Genomic DNA, 15,517 nt, shown 5'->3' with positions numbered 1-15,517 from the left:
CAGAGGACATGTAAATACAGATTTATCTGCTGTTGACCAATGACTTTTTGTACATTTAAACATTGAGTGAGGGGTGGGCTCGGTGTGGAAATAGACAAATATTTGACCTCACTCAAAGGGGGCGGCGGTAGCCTCGAGCTGCCTGTTGGGAAATCTGCAGGAATACTACCTACCGCCATTGTGACCTTAAGCAAAGGAACCTAAGTGCTCCACAGTCCCATGCTCTGCCACAGCACCATGCTCAGTCACAGCACCATGCTCAGCCACAGCCCCTGCTCAGCCACAGCCCCATGCTCTGCCACAGCCCCTGCTCTGCCACAGCCCCATGCTCTGCCACAGCCCCATGCTCTGCCACAGCCCCATGCTCTGCCACAGCCCCATGCTCTGCCACAGCCCCATGCTCAGCCACAGCCCCTGCTCAGCCACAGCCCCATGCTCTGCCACAGCCCCTGCTCAGCCACAGCCCCATGCTCTGCCACAGCCCAATGCTCAGCCACAGCCCCATGCTCTGCCACAGCCCCTGCTCAGCCAATCAATCAATCAATCAATTTTATTTTATATAGCCCTTCTTACATCAGCTAATATCTCGAAGTGCTGTACAGAAACCCAGCCTAAAACCCCAAACAGCTAGTAATGCAGGTGTAGAAGCACGGTGGCTAGGAAAAACTCCCTAGAAAGGCGAAAACCTAGGAAGAAACCTAGAGAGGAACCAGGCTATGAGGGGTGGCCAGTCCTCTTCTGGCTGTGCCGGGTGGAGATTATAACAGAACCATGCCAAGATGTTCAAAAATGTTCATAAGTGACAAGCATGGTCAAATAATAATCAGGAATAAATCTCAGTTGGCTTTTCATAGCCGATCATTAAGAGTTGAAAACAGCAGGTCTGGGACAGGTAGGGGTTCCATAACCGAAGGCAGAACAGTTGAAACTGGAATAGCAGCAAGGCCAGGCGGACTGGGGACAGCAAGGAGTCACCACGGCCGGTAGTCCCGACGTATGGTCCTAGGGCTCAGGTCTCTCAGTTGGCTTTTCATAGCCGATCATTAAGAGTTGAAAACAGCAGGTCTGGGACAGGTAGGGGTTTCGTAGCCGCAGGCAGAACAGTTGAAACTGGAATAGCAGCAAGGCCAGGCGGACTGGGGACAGCAAGGTGTCATCATGCCCGGTAGTCCTGACGTATGGTCCTAGGGCTCAGGTTCTCAGAGAGAAAGAGAGAACGAGAGAATTAGAGAGAGCATACTTAAATTCACACAGGACACTGGATAAGACAGGAGAAGTACTCCAGGTATAACCAACTAACCCCAGCCCCCCGACACATAAACTACTGCAGCATAAATACTGGAGGCTGAGACAGGAGCGGTCCGGAGACACTGTGGCCCCATCCGAAGAAACCCCCGGACAGGGCCAAACAGGAAGGATATAACCCCACCCACTCCGCCAAAGCACAGCCCCCGCACCACTAGAGGGATATCCCCAACCACCAACTTACAATCCTGAGACAAGGCCGAGTATAGCCCACAGAGGTCTCCACCACAGCACAAACCAAGGGGGGGGCGCCAACCCAGACAGGAAGATCACGTCAGTAACTCAACCCACTCAAGTGACGCACCCCTCCCAGGGACGGCATGAAAGAGCACCAGCAAGCCAGTGACTCAGCCCCTGCAACAGGGTTAGAGGCAGAGAACCCCAGTGGAGAGGGGAACCGGCCCGGCAGAGACAGCAAGGGCTGTTCGTTGCTCCAGCCTTTCCGTTCACCTTCACACTCCTGGGCCAGACTACACTCAATCATATGACCTACTGAAGAGATAAGTCTTCAGTAAAGACTTAAAGGTTGAGACCGAGTCTGCGTCTCTCACATGGGTAGGCAGACTGTTCCATAAAAACGGAGATCTATAGGAGAAAGCCCTGCCTCCCGCTGTTTGCTTAGAAATTCTAGGGACAATTAGGAGGCCTGCGTCTTGTGACCGTAGCGTACGTATTGGTATGTACGGCAGGACCAACTCGGAAAGATAGGTAGGAGCAAGCCCATGTAACGCTTTATAGGTTAACAGTAAAACCTTGAAATCAGCCCTTGCCTTAACAGGAAGCCAGTGTAGGGAAGCTAGCACTGGAGTAATATGATCAAATTTCTTGGTTCTAGTCAGGATTCTAGCAGCCGTATTTAGCACTAACTGAAGTTTATTTAGTGCTTTATCCGGGTAGCCGGAAAATAGAGCATTGCAGTAGTCTAACCTAGAAGTAACAAATGCATGGATTAATTTTTCTGCATCATTTTTGGACAGAAAATTTCTGATTTTTGCAATGTTACGTAGATGGAAAAAAGCTGTCCTTGAAACAGTCTTGATATGTTCGTCAAAAGAGAGATCAGGGTCAAGAGTAACGCCGAGGTCCTTCACAGTTTTATTTGAGACGACTTTACAACCATCAAGATGAATTGTCAGATTTAACAGAAGATCTCTTTGTTTCTTGGGACCTAGAACAAGCATCTCTGTTTTGTCCGAGTTTAAAAGTAAAAAGTTTTCAGCCATCCACTTCCTTATGTCTGAAACACAGGCTTCTAGCGAGGGCAATTTTGGGGCTTCACCATGTTTCATTGAAATGTACAGCTGTGTGTCATCCGCATAGCAGTGAAAGTTAACATTATGTTTTCGAATAACATCCCCAAGAGGTAAAATATATAGTGAAAACAATAGTGGTCCTAAAACGGAACCTTGAGGAACACCGAAATGTACAGTTGATTTGTCGGAGGACAGACCATTCACAGAGACAAACTGATATCTTTCCGACAGGTAGGATCTAAACCAGGCCAGAACTTGTCCGTGTAGACCAATTTGGGTTTCCAGTCTCTCCAAAAGAATGTGGTGATCGATGGTGTCAAAGGCAGCACTAAGGTCTAGTAGCACGAGGACAGATGCAGAGCCTCGGTCTGACGCCATTAAAAGGTCATTTACCACCTTCACAAGTGCAGTCTCAGTGCTATGATGGGGTCTAAAACCAGACTGAAGCATTTCGTATACATTGTTTGTCTTCAGAAAGGCAGTGAGTTGCTGCGCAACAGCTTTTTCTAAAATTTTTGAGAGGAATGGAAGATTCGATATAGGCCGATAGTTTTTTATATTTTCCGGGTCAAGGTTTGGCTTTTTCAAGAGAGGCTTTATCACTGCCACTTTTAGTGAGTTTGGTACACATCCGGTGGATAGAGAGCTGTTTATTATGTTCAACATAGGAGGGCCAAGCACAGGAAGCAGCTCCTTCAGCAGTTTAGTAGGAATAGGATCCAGTATGCAGCTTGAAGGTTTAGAGGCCATGATTATTTTCATCATTGTGTCAAGAGATATAGTACTAAAACACTTAAGTGTCTCTCCCGATCCCAGGCCCTCGCAGAGCTGTGCAGATCCAGGACAGCTAAGCCCTGGAGGAATACGCAGATTCAAAGAGGAGTCCGTAATTTGCTTTCTAATGGTCATGATCTTTTCCTCAAAGAAGTTCATGAATTTATCACTGCTGAAGTGAAAGCCATCCTCTCTTGGGGAATGCTGCTTTTTAGTTAGCTTTGCAACAGTATCAAAAAGAAATTTTGGATTGTTCTTATTTTCCTCGATTAAGTTGGAAAAGTAGGATGATCGAGCAGCAGTGAGGGCTCTTCGGTACTGCACGGTACTGTCTTTCCAAGCTAGTCGGAAGACTTCCAGTTTGGTGTGGCGCCATTTCCGTTCCAATTTCCTGGAAGCTTGCTTCAAAGCTCGGGTATTTTCTGTATACCAGGGAGCTAGTTTCTTATGACAAATGTTTTTCGTTTTTAGGGGTGCAACTGCATCTAGGGTATTGCGCAAGGTTAAATTGAGTTCCTCAGTTAAGTGGTTAACTGATTTTTGTCCTCTGACGTCCTTGGGTAGGCAGAAGGAGTCTGGAAGGGCATCAATGAATTTTTGTGTTGTTTGAGAATTTATAGCACGACTTTTGATGCTCCTTGGTTGGGGTCTGAGCAGATTATTTGTTGCGATTGCAAATGTAATAAAATGGTGGTCCGATAGTCCAGGATTTTGTGGAAAAACATTAAGATCTACAACATTTATTCCATGGGACAAAACTAGGTCCAGAGTATGACTGTGGCAGTGAGTAGGTCCAGAGACATGTTGGACAAAACCCACTGAGTCGATAATGGCTCCGAAAGACTTTTGGAGTGGGTCTGTGGACTTCTCCATGTGAATATTAAAATCACCAAAAATTAGAATATGATCTGCTATGACTACAAGGTCTGATAGGAATTCAGGAAACTCAGAGAGGAACGCTGTATATGGCCCAGGAGGCCTGTAAACAGTAGCTATAAAAAGTGATTGAGTAGGCTGCATAGATTTCATGACTAGAAGCTCAAAAGATGAAAACGCCGTTTTTTTTTTTGTAAATTGAAATTTGCTATCGTAAATGTTAGCAACACCTCCGCCTTTGCGGGATGCACGGGGAATATGGTCACTAGTGTAACCAGGAGGTGAGGCCTCATTTAACACAGCAAATTCATCAGGCTTAAGCCATGTTTCAGTCAGGCCAATCACATCAAGATTATGATCAGTGATTAGTTCATTGACTATGACTGCCTTTGAAGTGAGGGATCTAACATTAAGTAACCCTATTTTGAGATGTGAGGTATCACGATCTCTTTCAATAATGGCAGGAATGGAGGAGGTCTTTATCCTAATAAGATTGCTAGGGTGAACACCGCCATGTTTAGTTTTGCCCAACCTAGGTCGAGGCACAGACACAGTCTCAATGGGTATGGCTGAGCTGACTACACTGACTGTGCTATTGGCAGACTCCACTAAGCTGGCAGGTTGGCTAACAGCCTGCTGCCTGGCCTGCACCCTATTTCACTGTGGGGCTAGAGGAGTTACAGCCCCATGCTCTGCCACAGCCCCATGCTCAGCCACAGCCTGTTACAGTTGAAGTCGGAGGTTTACATACACTTTAGCCAAATACATTTAAACTCAGTTTTTCACAATTCCTGACATTTAATCCTAGTAAAAAATCCCTGTTTTAGGTCAGTTAGGATCACCACTTTATTTTAAAAATGTGAAATTTCAGGATAATAGTAGAGAGAATGATTTATTTCAGTTTTTATTTCTTTCATTACATTCCCAGTGGGTCAGAAGTTTACATACACTTAATTAGTATTTGGTAGCATTGCCTTTAAATTGTTTAACTTGGGTCAAACGTTTCGGGTAGCCTTCCACAAGCTTCCCACAATAAGTTGGGTGAATTTTGGCCCATTCCTCCTGACAGAGCTGGTGTAACTGAGTCAGGTTTGTAGGCCTCCTTGCTCGCACACACTTTTTCATTTCTGCCCACTAATTTTCTATAGGATTGAGGTAAGGGCTTTGTGATGGCCACTCCAATACCTTGACTTTGTTGTCCTTAAGCCATTTTGGCACAACTTTGGAAGTATGCTTGGGGTCATTGTCCATTTCGAAGACCCATTTGCGACCAAGCTTTAACTTCCTGACTGATGTCTTGAGATGTTGCTTCAATATATCCACATAATTTTCCTTCCTCATGATGTCATCTATTTTGTGAAGTGCACCAGTCCCTCATGCAGCAAAGCACCCCCACAGCATGATGCTGCCACCCCGTGCTTCACGGTTGGGATGGTGTTCTTCGGCTTGCAAGTAATCCCCTTTTTCCTCAAAACATAACGATGGTCATTATGGCCAAACAGTTCTATTTTTGTTTCATCAGACCAGAGGACATTTCTCCAAAAAGTACGATCTTTGTCCCCATGTGCAGTTGCAAACCGTAATCTGGCTTTTTTATGGCGGTTTTGGAGCAGTGGCTTCTTCCTTGCTGAGCGGCCTTTCAGGTTATGTCGATATAGGACTTGTTTTAGTGTGGATATACAGTGAGGGAAAAAAGTATTTGATCCCCTGCTGATTTTGTACGTTTGCCCTCTGACAAAGAAATGATCAGTCTATAATTTTAATGGTAGGTTTATTTGAACAGTGAGAGAGAGAATAACAGCAACAAAATCCAGAAAAACGCATGTCAAAAATGTTATAAATTGATTTGCATTTTAATGAGGGAAATAAGTATTTGACCCCCTCTCAATCAGAAAGATTTCTGGCTCGCAGGTGTCTTTTATACAGGTAACGAGCTGAGATTAGGAGCACACTCTTAAAGGGAATACTCCTAATCTCAGCTTGTTACCTGTATAAAAGACACCTGTCCACAGAAGCAATCAATCAATCAGATTCCAAACTCTCCACCATGGCCAAGACGAAAGAGATCTCCAAGGATGTCAGGGTCAAGATTGTAGACCTACACAAGGCTGGAATGGGCTACAAGACCATCAATAAGCAGCTTGGTGAGAAGGTGACAACAGTTGGTGCGATTATTCGCAATTGGAAGAAACACAAAAGAACTGTCAATCTCCCTCGGCCTGGGGCTCCATGCAAGATCTCACCTCGTGGAGTTGCAATGATCATGAAAACGGTGAGGAATCAGCCCAGAACTACACGGGAGGATCTTGTCAATGATCTCAAGGCAGCTGGGACCATAGTCACCAAGAAAACAATTGGTAACACAATACGCCGTGAAGGACTGAAATCCTGCAGCGCCCGCAAGGTCCACCTGCTCAAGAAAGCACATATACATGCCCGTCTGAAGTTTGCCAATGAACATCTGAATGATTCAGAGGAGAACTGGGTGAAAGTGTTGTGGTCAGATGAGACCAAAATGGAGCTCTTTGGCATCAACTCAACTCGCCGTGTTTGGAGGAGGAGGAATGCTGCCTATGACCCCAAGAACGCCATTCCCACCATCAAACATGGAGGTGGAAACATTATGCTTTGGGGGTGTTTTTCTGCTAAGGGGACAGGACAACTTCACAGCATCAAAGGAACGATGGACGGGGCCATGTACCGTCAAATCTTGGGTGAGAACCTCCTTCCCTCAGCCAGGGCATTGAAAATGGGTTGTGGATTGGTATTCCAGCATGACAATGACCCAAAACACACGGCCAAGGAAACAAAGGAGTGGCTCAAGAAGAAGCACATTAAGGTCCTGGAGTGGCCTAGCCAGTCTCCAGACCTTAATCCCATATAAAATCTGTGGAGGGAGCTGAAGGTTCGAGTTGCCAAACGTCAGCCTCGAAACCTTAATGACTTGGAGAAGATCTGCAAAGAGGAGTGGAACAAAATCCCTCCTGAGATGTGTGCAAACCTGGTGGCCAACTACAAGAAACGTCTGACCTCTGTGATTGCCAACAAGGGTTTTGCCACCAAGTACTAAGTCATGTTTTGCAGAGGGGTCAAATACTTATTTCCCTCATTAAAATGCAAATCAATTTATAACATTTTTGACATGCTTTTTCCTGGGTGTTTTTGTTGTTATTCTGTCTCTCATTGTTCAAATAAACCTACCATTAAAATTATAGACCGATCATGTCTTTGTCAGTGGGCAAACGTACAAAATCAGCAGGGGATCAAATACATTTTTCCCTCACTGTAGATACTTTTGTACCTGTTTCCTCCAGCATCTTCACAAGGTCCTTTGCTGTTGTTCTGGGATTGATTTGTACCAAAGTACGTTCATCTCTAGGAGACAGAACGCGTCTCCTTCCTGAGCGGTATGACGGCTGCGTGGTCCCATGGTGTTTGTACTTGCGTACTATTGTTTGTACAGATAAACGTGGTACCTTCAGGTGTTTGGAAATTGCTCCCAAGGATGAACCAGACTTGTGGAGGTCTACAATTTTTTTCTGAGGTCTTGGCTGATTTCTTTTGATTTTCCCATGATGTCAAGCAAAGAGGCACTGAGTTTGAAGGTAGGCCTTGAAATACATCCACAGGTACACCTCCAATTGACTTAAATGATGTAAATTAGCCTATCAGAAGCTTCTAAAGCCATTACATAATTTTCTGGAATCTTCCAAGCTGTTTATAGGCACAGTATGTAAACTTCTGACCCACTGGAATTGTGATACAGTGAATTATAAGCGAAATATTCCGTCTGTAAACAATTGTTGGAAAAAGTAGATGTCCTAACCGACTTGCCAAAACTATAGTTTGTTAACAAGTAATTTGTGTATTGGTTGAAAAACAAGTTTTAATAACTCCAACCTAAGTGTATGTAAACTTCCGACTTCAACTGTATGTGTCAGGTTGGGTGATATGACAGCAAAAAAATAAAGAATATCCATGCAAACTGACCAATAAATCAAGAATTGTATTGTATTGCATTGTCTCTTTATGGCTCAGGATCACTGGGTGTGCTGTATCTGTTTGTGTACAGTGCATATCAGTTACTTGTTTGTTTTCCAGCATGGAATGTAAAAAGTGTTTGGAAGTAAGGAAACATGTAGCCTGGGTACAGGCTTTTTTTGTTTAAATAGTGAACTTGTCATTGTATTGCCAAACAATGCCATGCAGTGATTTAACTTTAGTATACTGGTAGTTAAATGCAGAAAAGGCTTAATGGCTGAGGAAGCCCATGAGGGCTGAAGGTTAGTGGTTTGTGTTCCCTGAACAGTACAGTAAGGCTGTCTGAATAGCAAGGTTGGATCCTATCCATATCAAAGGTTTATGAAGTGGATTGGCATTGGGCACATCCATCATATGTACTATCTTCATCACTCCTATGCTCACCTCAACAAAACCACTCAAACCCACCTCAACAAAACCACTCAAGCCCACCTCAACAAAACCACTCAAACCCACCGCAACAAAACCACTCAAACCCACCTCAACAAAACCACTCAAACCCACCTCAACAAAACCACTCAAACCCACCTCAACAAAACCACTCAAACCCAACTCAACAACACTCTCTCAAACCCACCTCAACAACACTCTCTCAAACCCACCTCAACGACACTGTCTCAAACCCACCTCAACGACACTGTCTCAAACCCACCTCAACGACACTGTCTCAAACCCACCTCAACGACACTGTCTCAAACCCACCTCAATGACACTGTCTCAAACCCACCTCAACAACACACTCTCAAACCCACCTTAACAACACTCTCTCAAACCCACCTCAACAACACTGTCTCAAACCCACCTCAACAACACTCTCTCAAACCCACCTCAACAAAACCACTCAAACCCACCTCAACGACACTCTCTCAAACCCACCTCAACAACACTCTCTCAAACCCACCTCAACAACACTCTCTCAAACCCACCTCAACAACACTCTCTCAAACCCAACTCAACAACACTCTCTCAAACCCACCTCAACAACACTCTCTCAAACCCACCTCAACAAAACCACTCAAACCCACCTCAACAAAACCACTCAAACCCACCTCAACAAAACCACCCAAACCCACCTCAACAACGCTCTCAAACCCACCTCAACAACACTCTCAAACCCACCTCAACAAAACCACTCAAACCCACCTCAACGACACTCTCTCAAACCCACCTCAACAACACTCTCAAACCCACCTCAACATCACTCTCTCAAACCCACCTCAACAACACTCTCTCAAACCCACCTCAACAACACTCTCTCAAACCCACCTCAACAACACTCTCTCAAACCCACCTCAACAACACTCTCTCAAACCCACCTCAACAACACTCTCTCAAACCCACCTCAACAACACTCTCTCAAACCCACCTCAACAAAACCACTCAAACCCACCTCAACAAAACCACCCAAACCCACCTCAACAAAACCACTCAAACCCACCTCAACAAAACCACTCAAACCCACCTCAACAAAACCACTCAAACCCACCTCAACGACACTGTCTCAAACCCACCTCAACGACACACTCTCAAACCCTGAATGGACCTTTATATCTCCACCATCATCGGCTGTCACACACAGACATATCTCCCCTTTTGGGTCTATTGATACAGCTGTGATGTAATCAGGGTGGTTGTTATGGTGATTGCTCTAGATCTGTCTCCAATCCTCCTGTTGCTATTCTCTGTAGTGCCATGGTGAAGATAATGGGCCTTATCTATACAGATACACACGCAGTAGCTTCGACCAGATAACGTTTTATTTTTCACAATCACATCTGACGCAACGTTTTCCTCGCATTGTGAGAACAGTACTGTGTATCTTGAGGTCAGGGTTTCACAACCTTTTTTTTTTTTTTTTTTACCTGCACCCGCTTGTACCTCCCCAACCCACTTCTAGGTCCTGTAGCCAGGGGTATGCTTTGCCTTATTCTAGGCAATAAAAACAGTACTATCCTTTACAGGTATTGTATAGCCTGCTGTATATCTGTTGAATGAGATAGGCGATGCTCTGCTGCCAACATAGACAGAACTATATACGTACTTTATGCTCTGATTATTGGAGCACCATTATAGGGTCCTTCAGTATACTGTACCTCGGCACTGTGACTATGTTTTTATGAGTGCAGGGTTTCATGTAGAGGTCAGGGTTATAGAAACGTTTATCCTCAATACTGTTGCGTCTGGACGTGGATTTTGTAGTGTTAGGTAAAGCTGTTTTTCTTTTAATCTTGTATGGTGCAGAAGAAAAGGAGTCTATTGATGCATTAGTGATGTTTTATTTTTATTTTGTGAGTCTAGGAACAACACCCACCTCAACAACTATCTTCCGTCATGACATAGATAGATAGAGTATTAGAAACGTACAAAACAATGCTGTCAATCCTTTTGTTTTTTTAGGAACACACAGTCACAGTCTCAAACATAATTCTCACAGACAGACAGACAGAGGCAGACAGACAGACAGACAAAGAGAGAGAGAGAGAGAGAGGGGCAGACAGACAGAGGCAGACATACAGACAGACAGAGAGAGAGAGAGAGAGAGAGAGGGGCAGACAGACAGACAGAGGCAGACATACAGACAGACAAAGAGAGAGAGAGAGAGAGAGGGGCAGACAGACAGAGGCAGACATACAGACAGACAAAGAGAGAGAGAGAGAGAGAGGGGCAGACAGACGGACAAACAGACAGGTGAAAATGGTTTAGAGGTAGCTAGATGTATAACAACCATATGTAACCAAATACCTGACATGCAGAAACCTGTCTCTGTGAGTTCCAAAGAACAATATCATAACTAGCTTTGTGATCTTGTTTATTCTTCTTGCCAGTGTCAGTAAAGAGTGGGTCATTGGTAGGTATTGAGAATAATCAGTTCTGTGTTTCAGCTCCATGGAGACAAGGGACTGGTTACGCAGCTGCTTTGAATAAGGGGTCCTCAGCGAAGAGCTCCTTCACAAACTTGTCCTCATCTTTGACCGCAGCAGGGCACTGAGCGGACACGGTGGTGGGGAAGGGTAAGATGGTGGGCTGTCTCATCCCAGGGATCTTTGGGTCTTGGACCACGGGCAGAGTGGCGCCCTGCTTACCCACAGGCTGGACGGGGAAGGAGGGCAGGGTCATGGGCAGGCCCAAGGCGGGGAGGACGGTCACAGTTCCCTGGGGCTGGTGGCGGGACTCGGTCTGGTGTGGGTGCTCGTGGTGATGGTGGTGGTGTTCGTGCTCGTGCAGGTGAGCGTGCTTGTGGTCGTGGTCCAGGGCTAGCTCATGGTCATGTTCATGAGTGTGGCCCTCACCGTTGTGCTTGTAGATGTGGTGTTGGTGCGGTCCGGTGTCAGTGCTGTGGTTATGGGCCTTGGCGTGGTGGGCGTGAACGTGGTCTTGAGAGTGGGCTTGGTCATGAGAGTGGGCGTGACCGAGGTCATGAGAGTGGGCGTGAGCGTGGTCGTGACCGCCAGCAGCTCCCTTGTCGTGACCGCCAGCAGCTCCCTTGTCGTGACCGCCAGCAGCTCCCTTGTCGTGAGAGTGGGCGCCATCTTTATGACCATGGACGCGGGCGCCGTCGTGTTTGTGGTCCTTGGTGTGGTTGTGAGTGCCAGAGGCATTGTGGGTGTGGTCTCTGCCGTGTTCTCCAGCCTGGTAGGTGTGGCTGTGGTCGGTCTCTCCTCCCAACAGGTGAGCTGCCTTCTCATTCATTGAGTTCTGCAGGATACAACGACCGACCAGGGGATCAGTCACAGCGTCATCATTCAATCAATACACACGATCACTAAAACATCATTAGTCATTTAAGGATGTAAACCCAGATGAAGATCTGATAACTGAAATGGAGATCTGATAACTGAAATGGAGATCTGATAACTGAAATGGAGATCTGATAACTGAAATGAAGATCTGATAACTGAAATGAAGATCTGATAACTGAAATGGAGATCTGATAACTGAAATGAAGATCTGATAACTGAAATGAAGATCTGATAACTGAAATGAAGATCTGATAACTGAAATGGTGGTTTGATCCATTAAACACACTGTGGAGCATACAAGAATTCCAGCTGCTGGAGTTTTCCTCTATGCATCTGAAACTAAGTTTCAACCCTTGTTTCAAATGGAGAGTGCCTGACCTCATTCTCAAAGACCTCACAGTTGACCTGGACAAACTCCTCGCCGCCCTTGCCATGAGAGTGGGAGCCCTTGCAGTGTCCTTTGTGCTGTGGAAAAGAGAGAGGGAGAAATCATAACACTGGTTATTACATAGTTATTACACTGTTAAACACTGTTCGGGCTGTAATACAGGTTTAATAACGCTGTTACTACACAGTTTATGCTGTTTGACTAAAATATCAATGGTACTGTCATTTACTTACTGCAAACTCGCAGTCCATCAGAGGACACTTGGAGGCTGCTGAAGGGTCGGTGGTGTTGGCACAGGTAGTCTCCTGGATGGTGAACTCTGCAAAGTAGAAGGTGGCCATGCCCATCTGGAATACCAGAGCAACAGAGATCAGAACCAATGAGAACAAGATATAATTACACCACAATATGAAACCAGTTCATTTGCTGCTGTGAGGGGATTCATCGTTTTGTTGAAATTTTTGTTGTGTTGTGGTGTTGGTTTTGTATTATGCTATATTGGGATGTGTTGTAGTGTAGTGTTGTGTTGTGTTGTGTTCCTCATTGGGGTGTGTTGTTGTGTTGGGTAGTGTAGTGTTGTGTTCTGACCGATGACCGTGCACGGGTGATGTTGAGGATGGCGAAGTGATTGGCCAAGCCGCTGTCCTTGTTGAACTTCTCCATGGACAGGGTGGCTGTCTTCAGGACCTCCTGGTTGTCCATGGACACGGCAAAGGGACAGTCTGGACACCGCTTAGCCACTGTCGCCGCAGCCGCTGGGAAAATACATAAAATAGGGAAACTGTTTAGAACGCCGCTTTCATTGGTCAGAAATGTACTGTGTAATGTGGTTATTAGCAGAGGCTTTTATACACAGTAATTTATATTTAACATATATTCAGTATATGTGGTCCATATATGGGAATCAAACCCCAAAAATCAGGTGTATCAAGCACCATGCTCCCACAGAGTCATTGGAACCACATGACAAACAAAAAAGCTTCTGCGGACCGTACATCACCCAACTACTACACGGTGGATGGATGCAAAGTGCTGTTTGGTGGGAAACGCTGTTATTGTTGCTTTGGAGAGGACAAAGCACTGGACTTTACCTGGTCTGACCACACAGTTGTAGTTGTACAGACGAACCACTCTGTGGACTCGGTTCATGTAGATAACAGCCTTGCATTGACCGTAGACCTGTGAGTAAACACATACAAGACAAAAACAGATTAAACATGGACAGATTTCGATCCAGGGCCCGGGTAAAGTCAATATTGAGACATACAGTAATGTTCCAGTTATGTGTGTCTGTGCGTATGTGTGTTTGGTGTGTGTGTGTGTGTGTGTGTGTTGGGTTCTTACCGGTGTGTTTTCAGCCTTGGGGACCTCACAGTCCTTTGCGTTTTTCCTGCTGAGCACGTGGCAGTTGGTCTCAAGCACATCCATAGTCAGGTAGAACACAACCCCTGTTTCACCCTGAAACAGCAATGGAAATACAGACGCAATCAGCACAGCGGAGTCAACACCCCTGGGGCTAATACTGAAAAACAACACTTATTCCCCTGGGGCTAATACTGAAAAACAACACTCATTCCCCTGGGGCTGGTACTGAAAAACAACACTCATTCCCCTGGGGCTGGTACTGAAAAACAACACTTATTCCCCTGGGGCTGGTACTGAAAAACAACACGTATTCCCCTGGGGCTAATACTGAAAAACAACACTCATTCCCCTGGGGCTGGTACTGAAAAACAACACTCATTCCCCTGGGGCTGGTACTGAAAAACAACACGTATTCCCCTGGGGCTAATACTGAAAAACAACACTCATTCCCCTGGGGCTGGTACTGAAAAACAACACTCATACCCCTGGGGCTAATACTGAAAAACAACACTCATTCCCCTGGGGCTGGTACTGAAAAACAACACTCATACCCCTGGGGCTAATACTGAAAAACAACACTCATTCCCCTGGGGCTGATACTGAAAAACAACACTTATTCCTCTGGGGCTGGTACTGAAAAACAACACTTATTCCTCTGGGGCTGGTACTGAAAAACAACACTTATTCCCCTGGGGCTGATACTGAAAAACAACACTCATTCCCCTGGGGCTAATACTGAAAAACAACACTTATTCCCCTGGGGCTAATACTGAAAAACAACACTTATTCTCCTGGGGCTGATACTGAAAAACAACACTCATTCCCCTGGGGCTAATACTGAAAAACAACACTTATTCCCCTGGGGCTAATACTGAAAAACAACACTCATTCCCCTGTTATCTTTTGCCACTGCATGAAAACCATTTAAACAATGCGTGAAAAACGTAAAAACTGACCACCTATTGAAGCAAATTGCATAAACAAACAGAGCATGCTACAGGACTCTTCTTTAAGGCAGTAGCTGAATAATTTCTCCCCTTTAACTTAACGCAGGACCACACTGGTAGAGTTACAGTGAGAAAATAGGAGCAACAGAACTCACATGCTCCATCTGGTTGACGTTGCTGAGGCGGTGCAGACCGAACACGTAGCCCTTTGTGCGGTCCTTGTTGATCTTGTCGAGGGCCTGTCCTGCTGCTCCCAGGGCCACGGCGTCCTGGCACGACCCGGGCTTCATGCCGGGCTCCAGGGGGGCGGCATGAGCATACACCGCACACGCCAGCAACAACAAGGCACACTGCTTCATCATAGTGGAGGTCCGATGGGCCGTTGGCTGTGGATGAGGTGAGGAGACGTGATCCAGTAGGGCTGATATATATACAGCTCCACGTACTCCCCCCCCCCCCCCCCCCCCCCCCACACACACACACACCCCCTCCCTCTTCACAATACTGTTCTGGGTCCGACTCCCGCCCAGGTAAACATGACCCCTAACCCCCCACGATGCCCCTCTGTAATCCTATCAGTCCATAGGACCCCTATCAGCCCCACTGTAATCTACCCAGAAACTCCAAGCCCTGTCAGAAGCTATAGGTAACAGTGACCAGGAATGTCTTATCATGCTCTTTTAAGTGTTACGTATCAAAAAATGTGAACAGATTTTTTGGTTTCACCAGTCAGTGTTCTCGGAATTGTCCCTTTTCAGGGTGTTACTCAGTGTTGGGGAAGCTACTCTGAAAATAAAGTTGACCAAGCTACCAATTACAGTACTTCAC

General features: G+C 45.8%; 1 protein-coding gene across 1 annotated transcript; it reads right to left on the bottom strand.

Moving 5' to 3' along the window:
* Positions 1 to 10,517: 10,517 nt before the first annotated feature.
* Positions 10,518 to 15,096, bottom strand: fetub (fetuin B). Its single transcript, XM_084163374.1, has 7 exons — positions 14,845 to 15,096; positions 13,722 to 13,835; positions 13,469 to 13,556; positions 12,966 to 13,132; positions 12,611 to 12,724; positions 12,368 to 12,454; positions 10,518 to 11,945 (listed from the first exon to the last, which is right to left on the bottom strand). The coding sequence occupies exons 1-7, from the start codon at positions 15,049 to 15,051 to the stop codon at positions 11,154 to 11,156; spliced, it is 1,569 nt and encodes a 522-aa protein (XP_084019500.1). The 5' UTR covers positions 15,052 to 15,096; the 3' UTR covers positions 10,518 to 11,153.
* Between the last annotated feature and the right edge of the window lie 421 nt (positions 15,097 to 15,517).

This window comes from Coregonus lavaretus (assembly GCF_964263955.1).
Source record: "Coregonus lavaretus genome assembly, chromosome: 6".
NCBI lineage: Eukaryota > Metazoa > Chordata > Actinopteri > Salmoniformes > Salmonidae > Coregonus > Coregonus lavaretus.
Note: the sequence above shows the minus strand (reverse complement) of the source record. Positions and strands in the feature narration are given on the sequence as shown.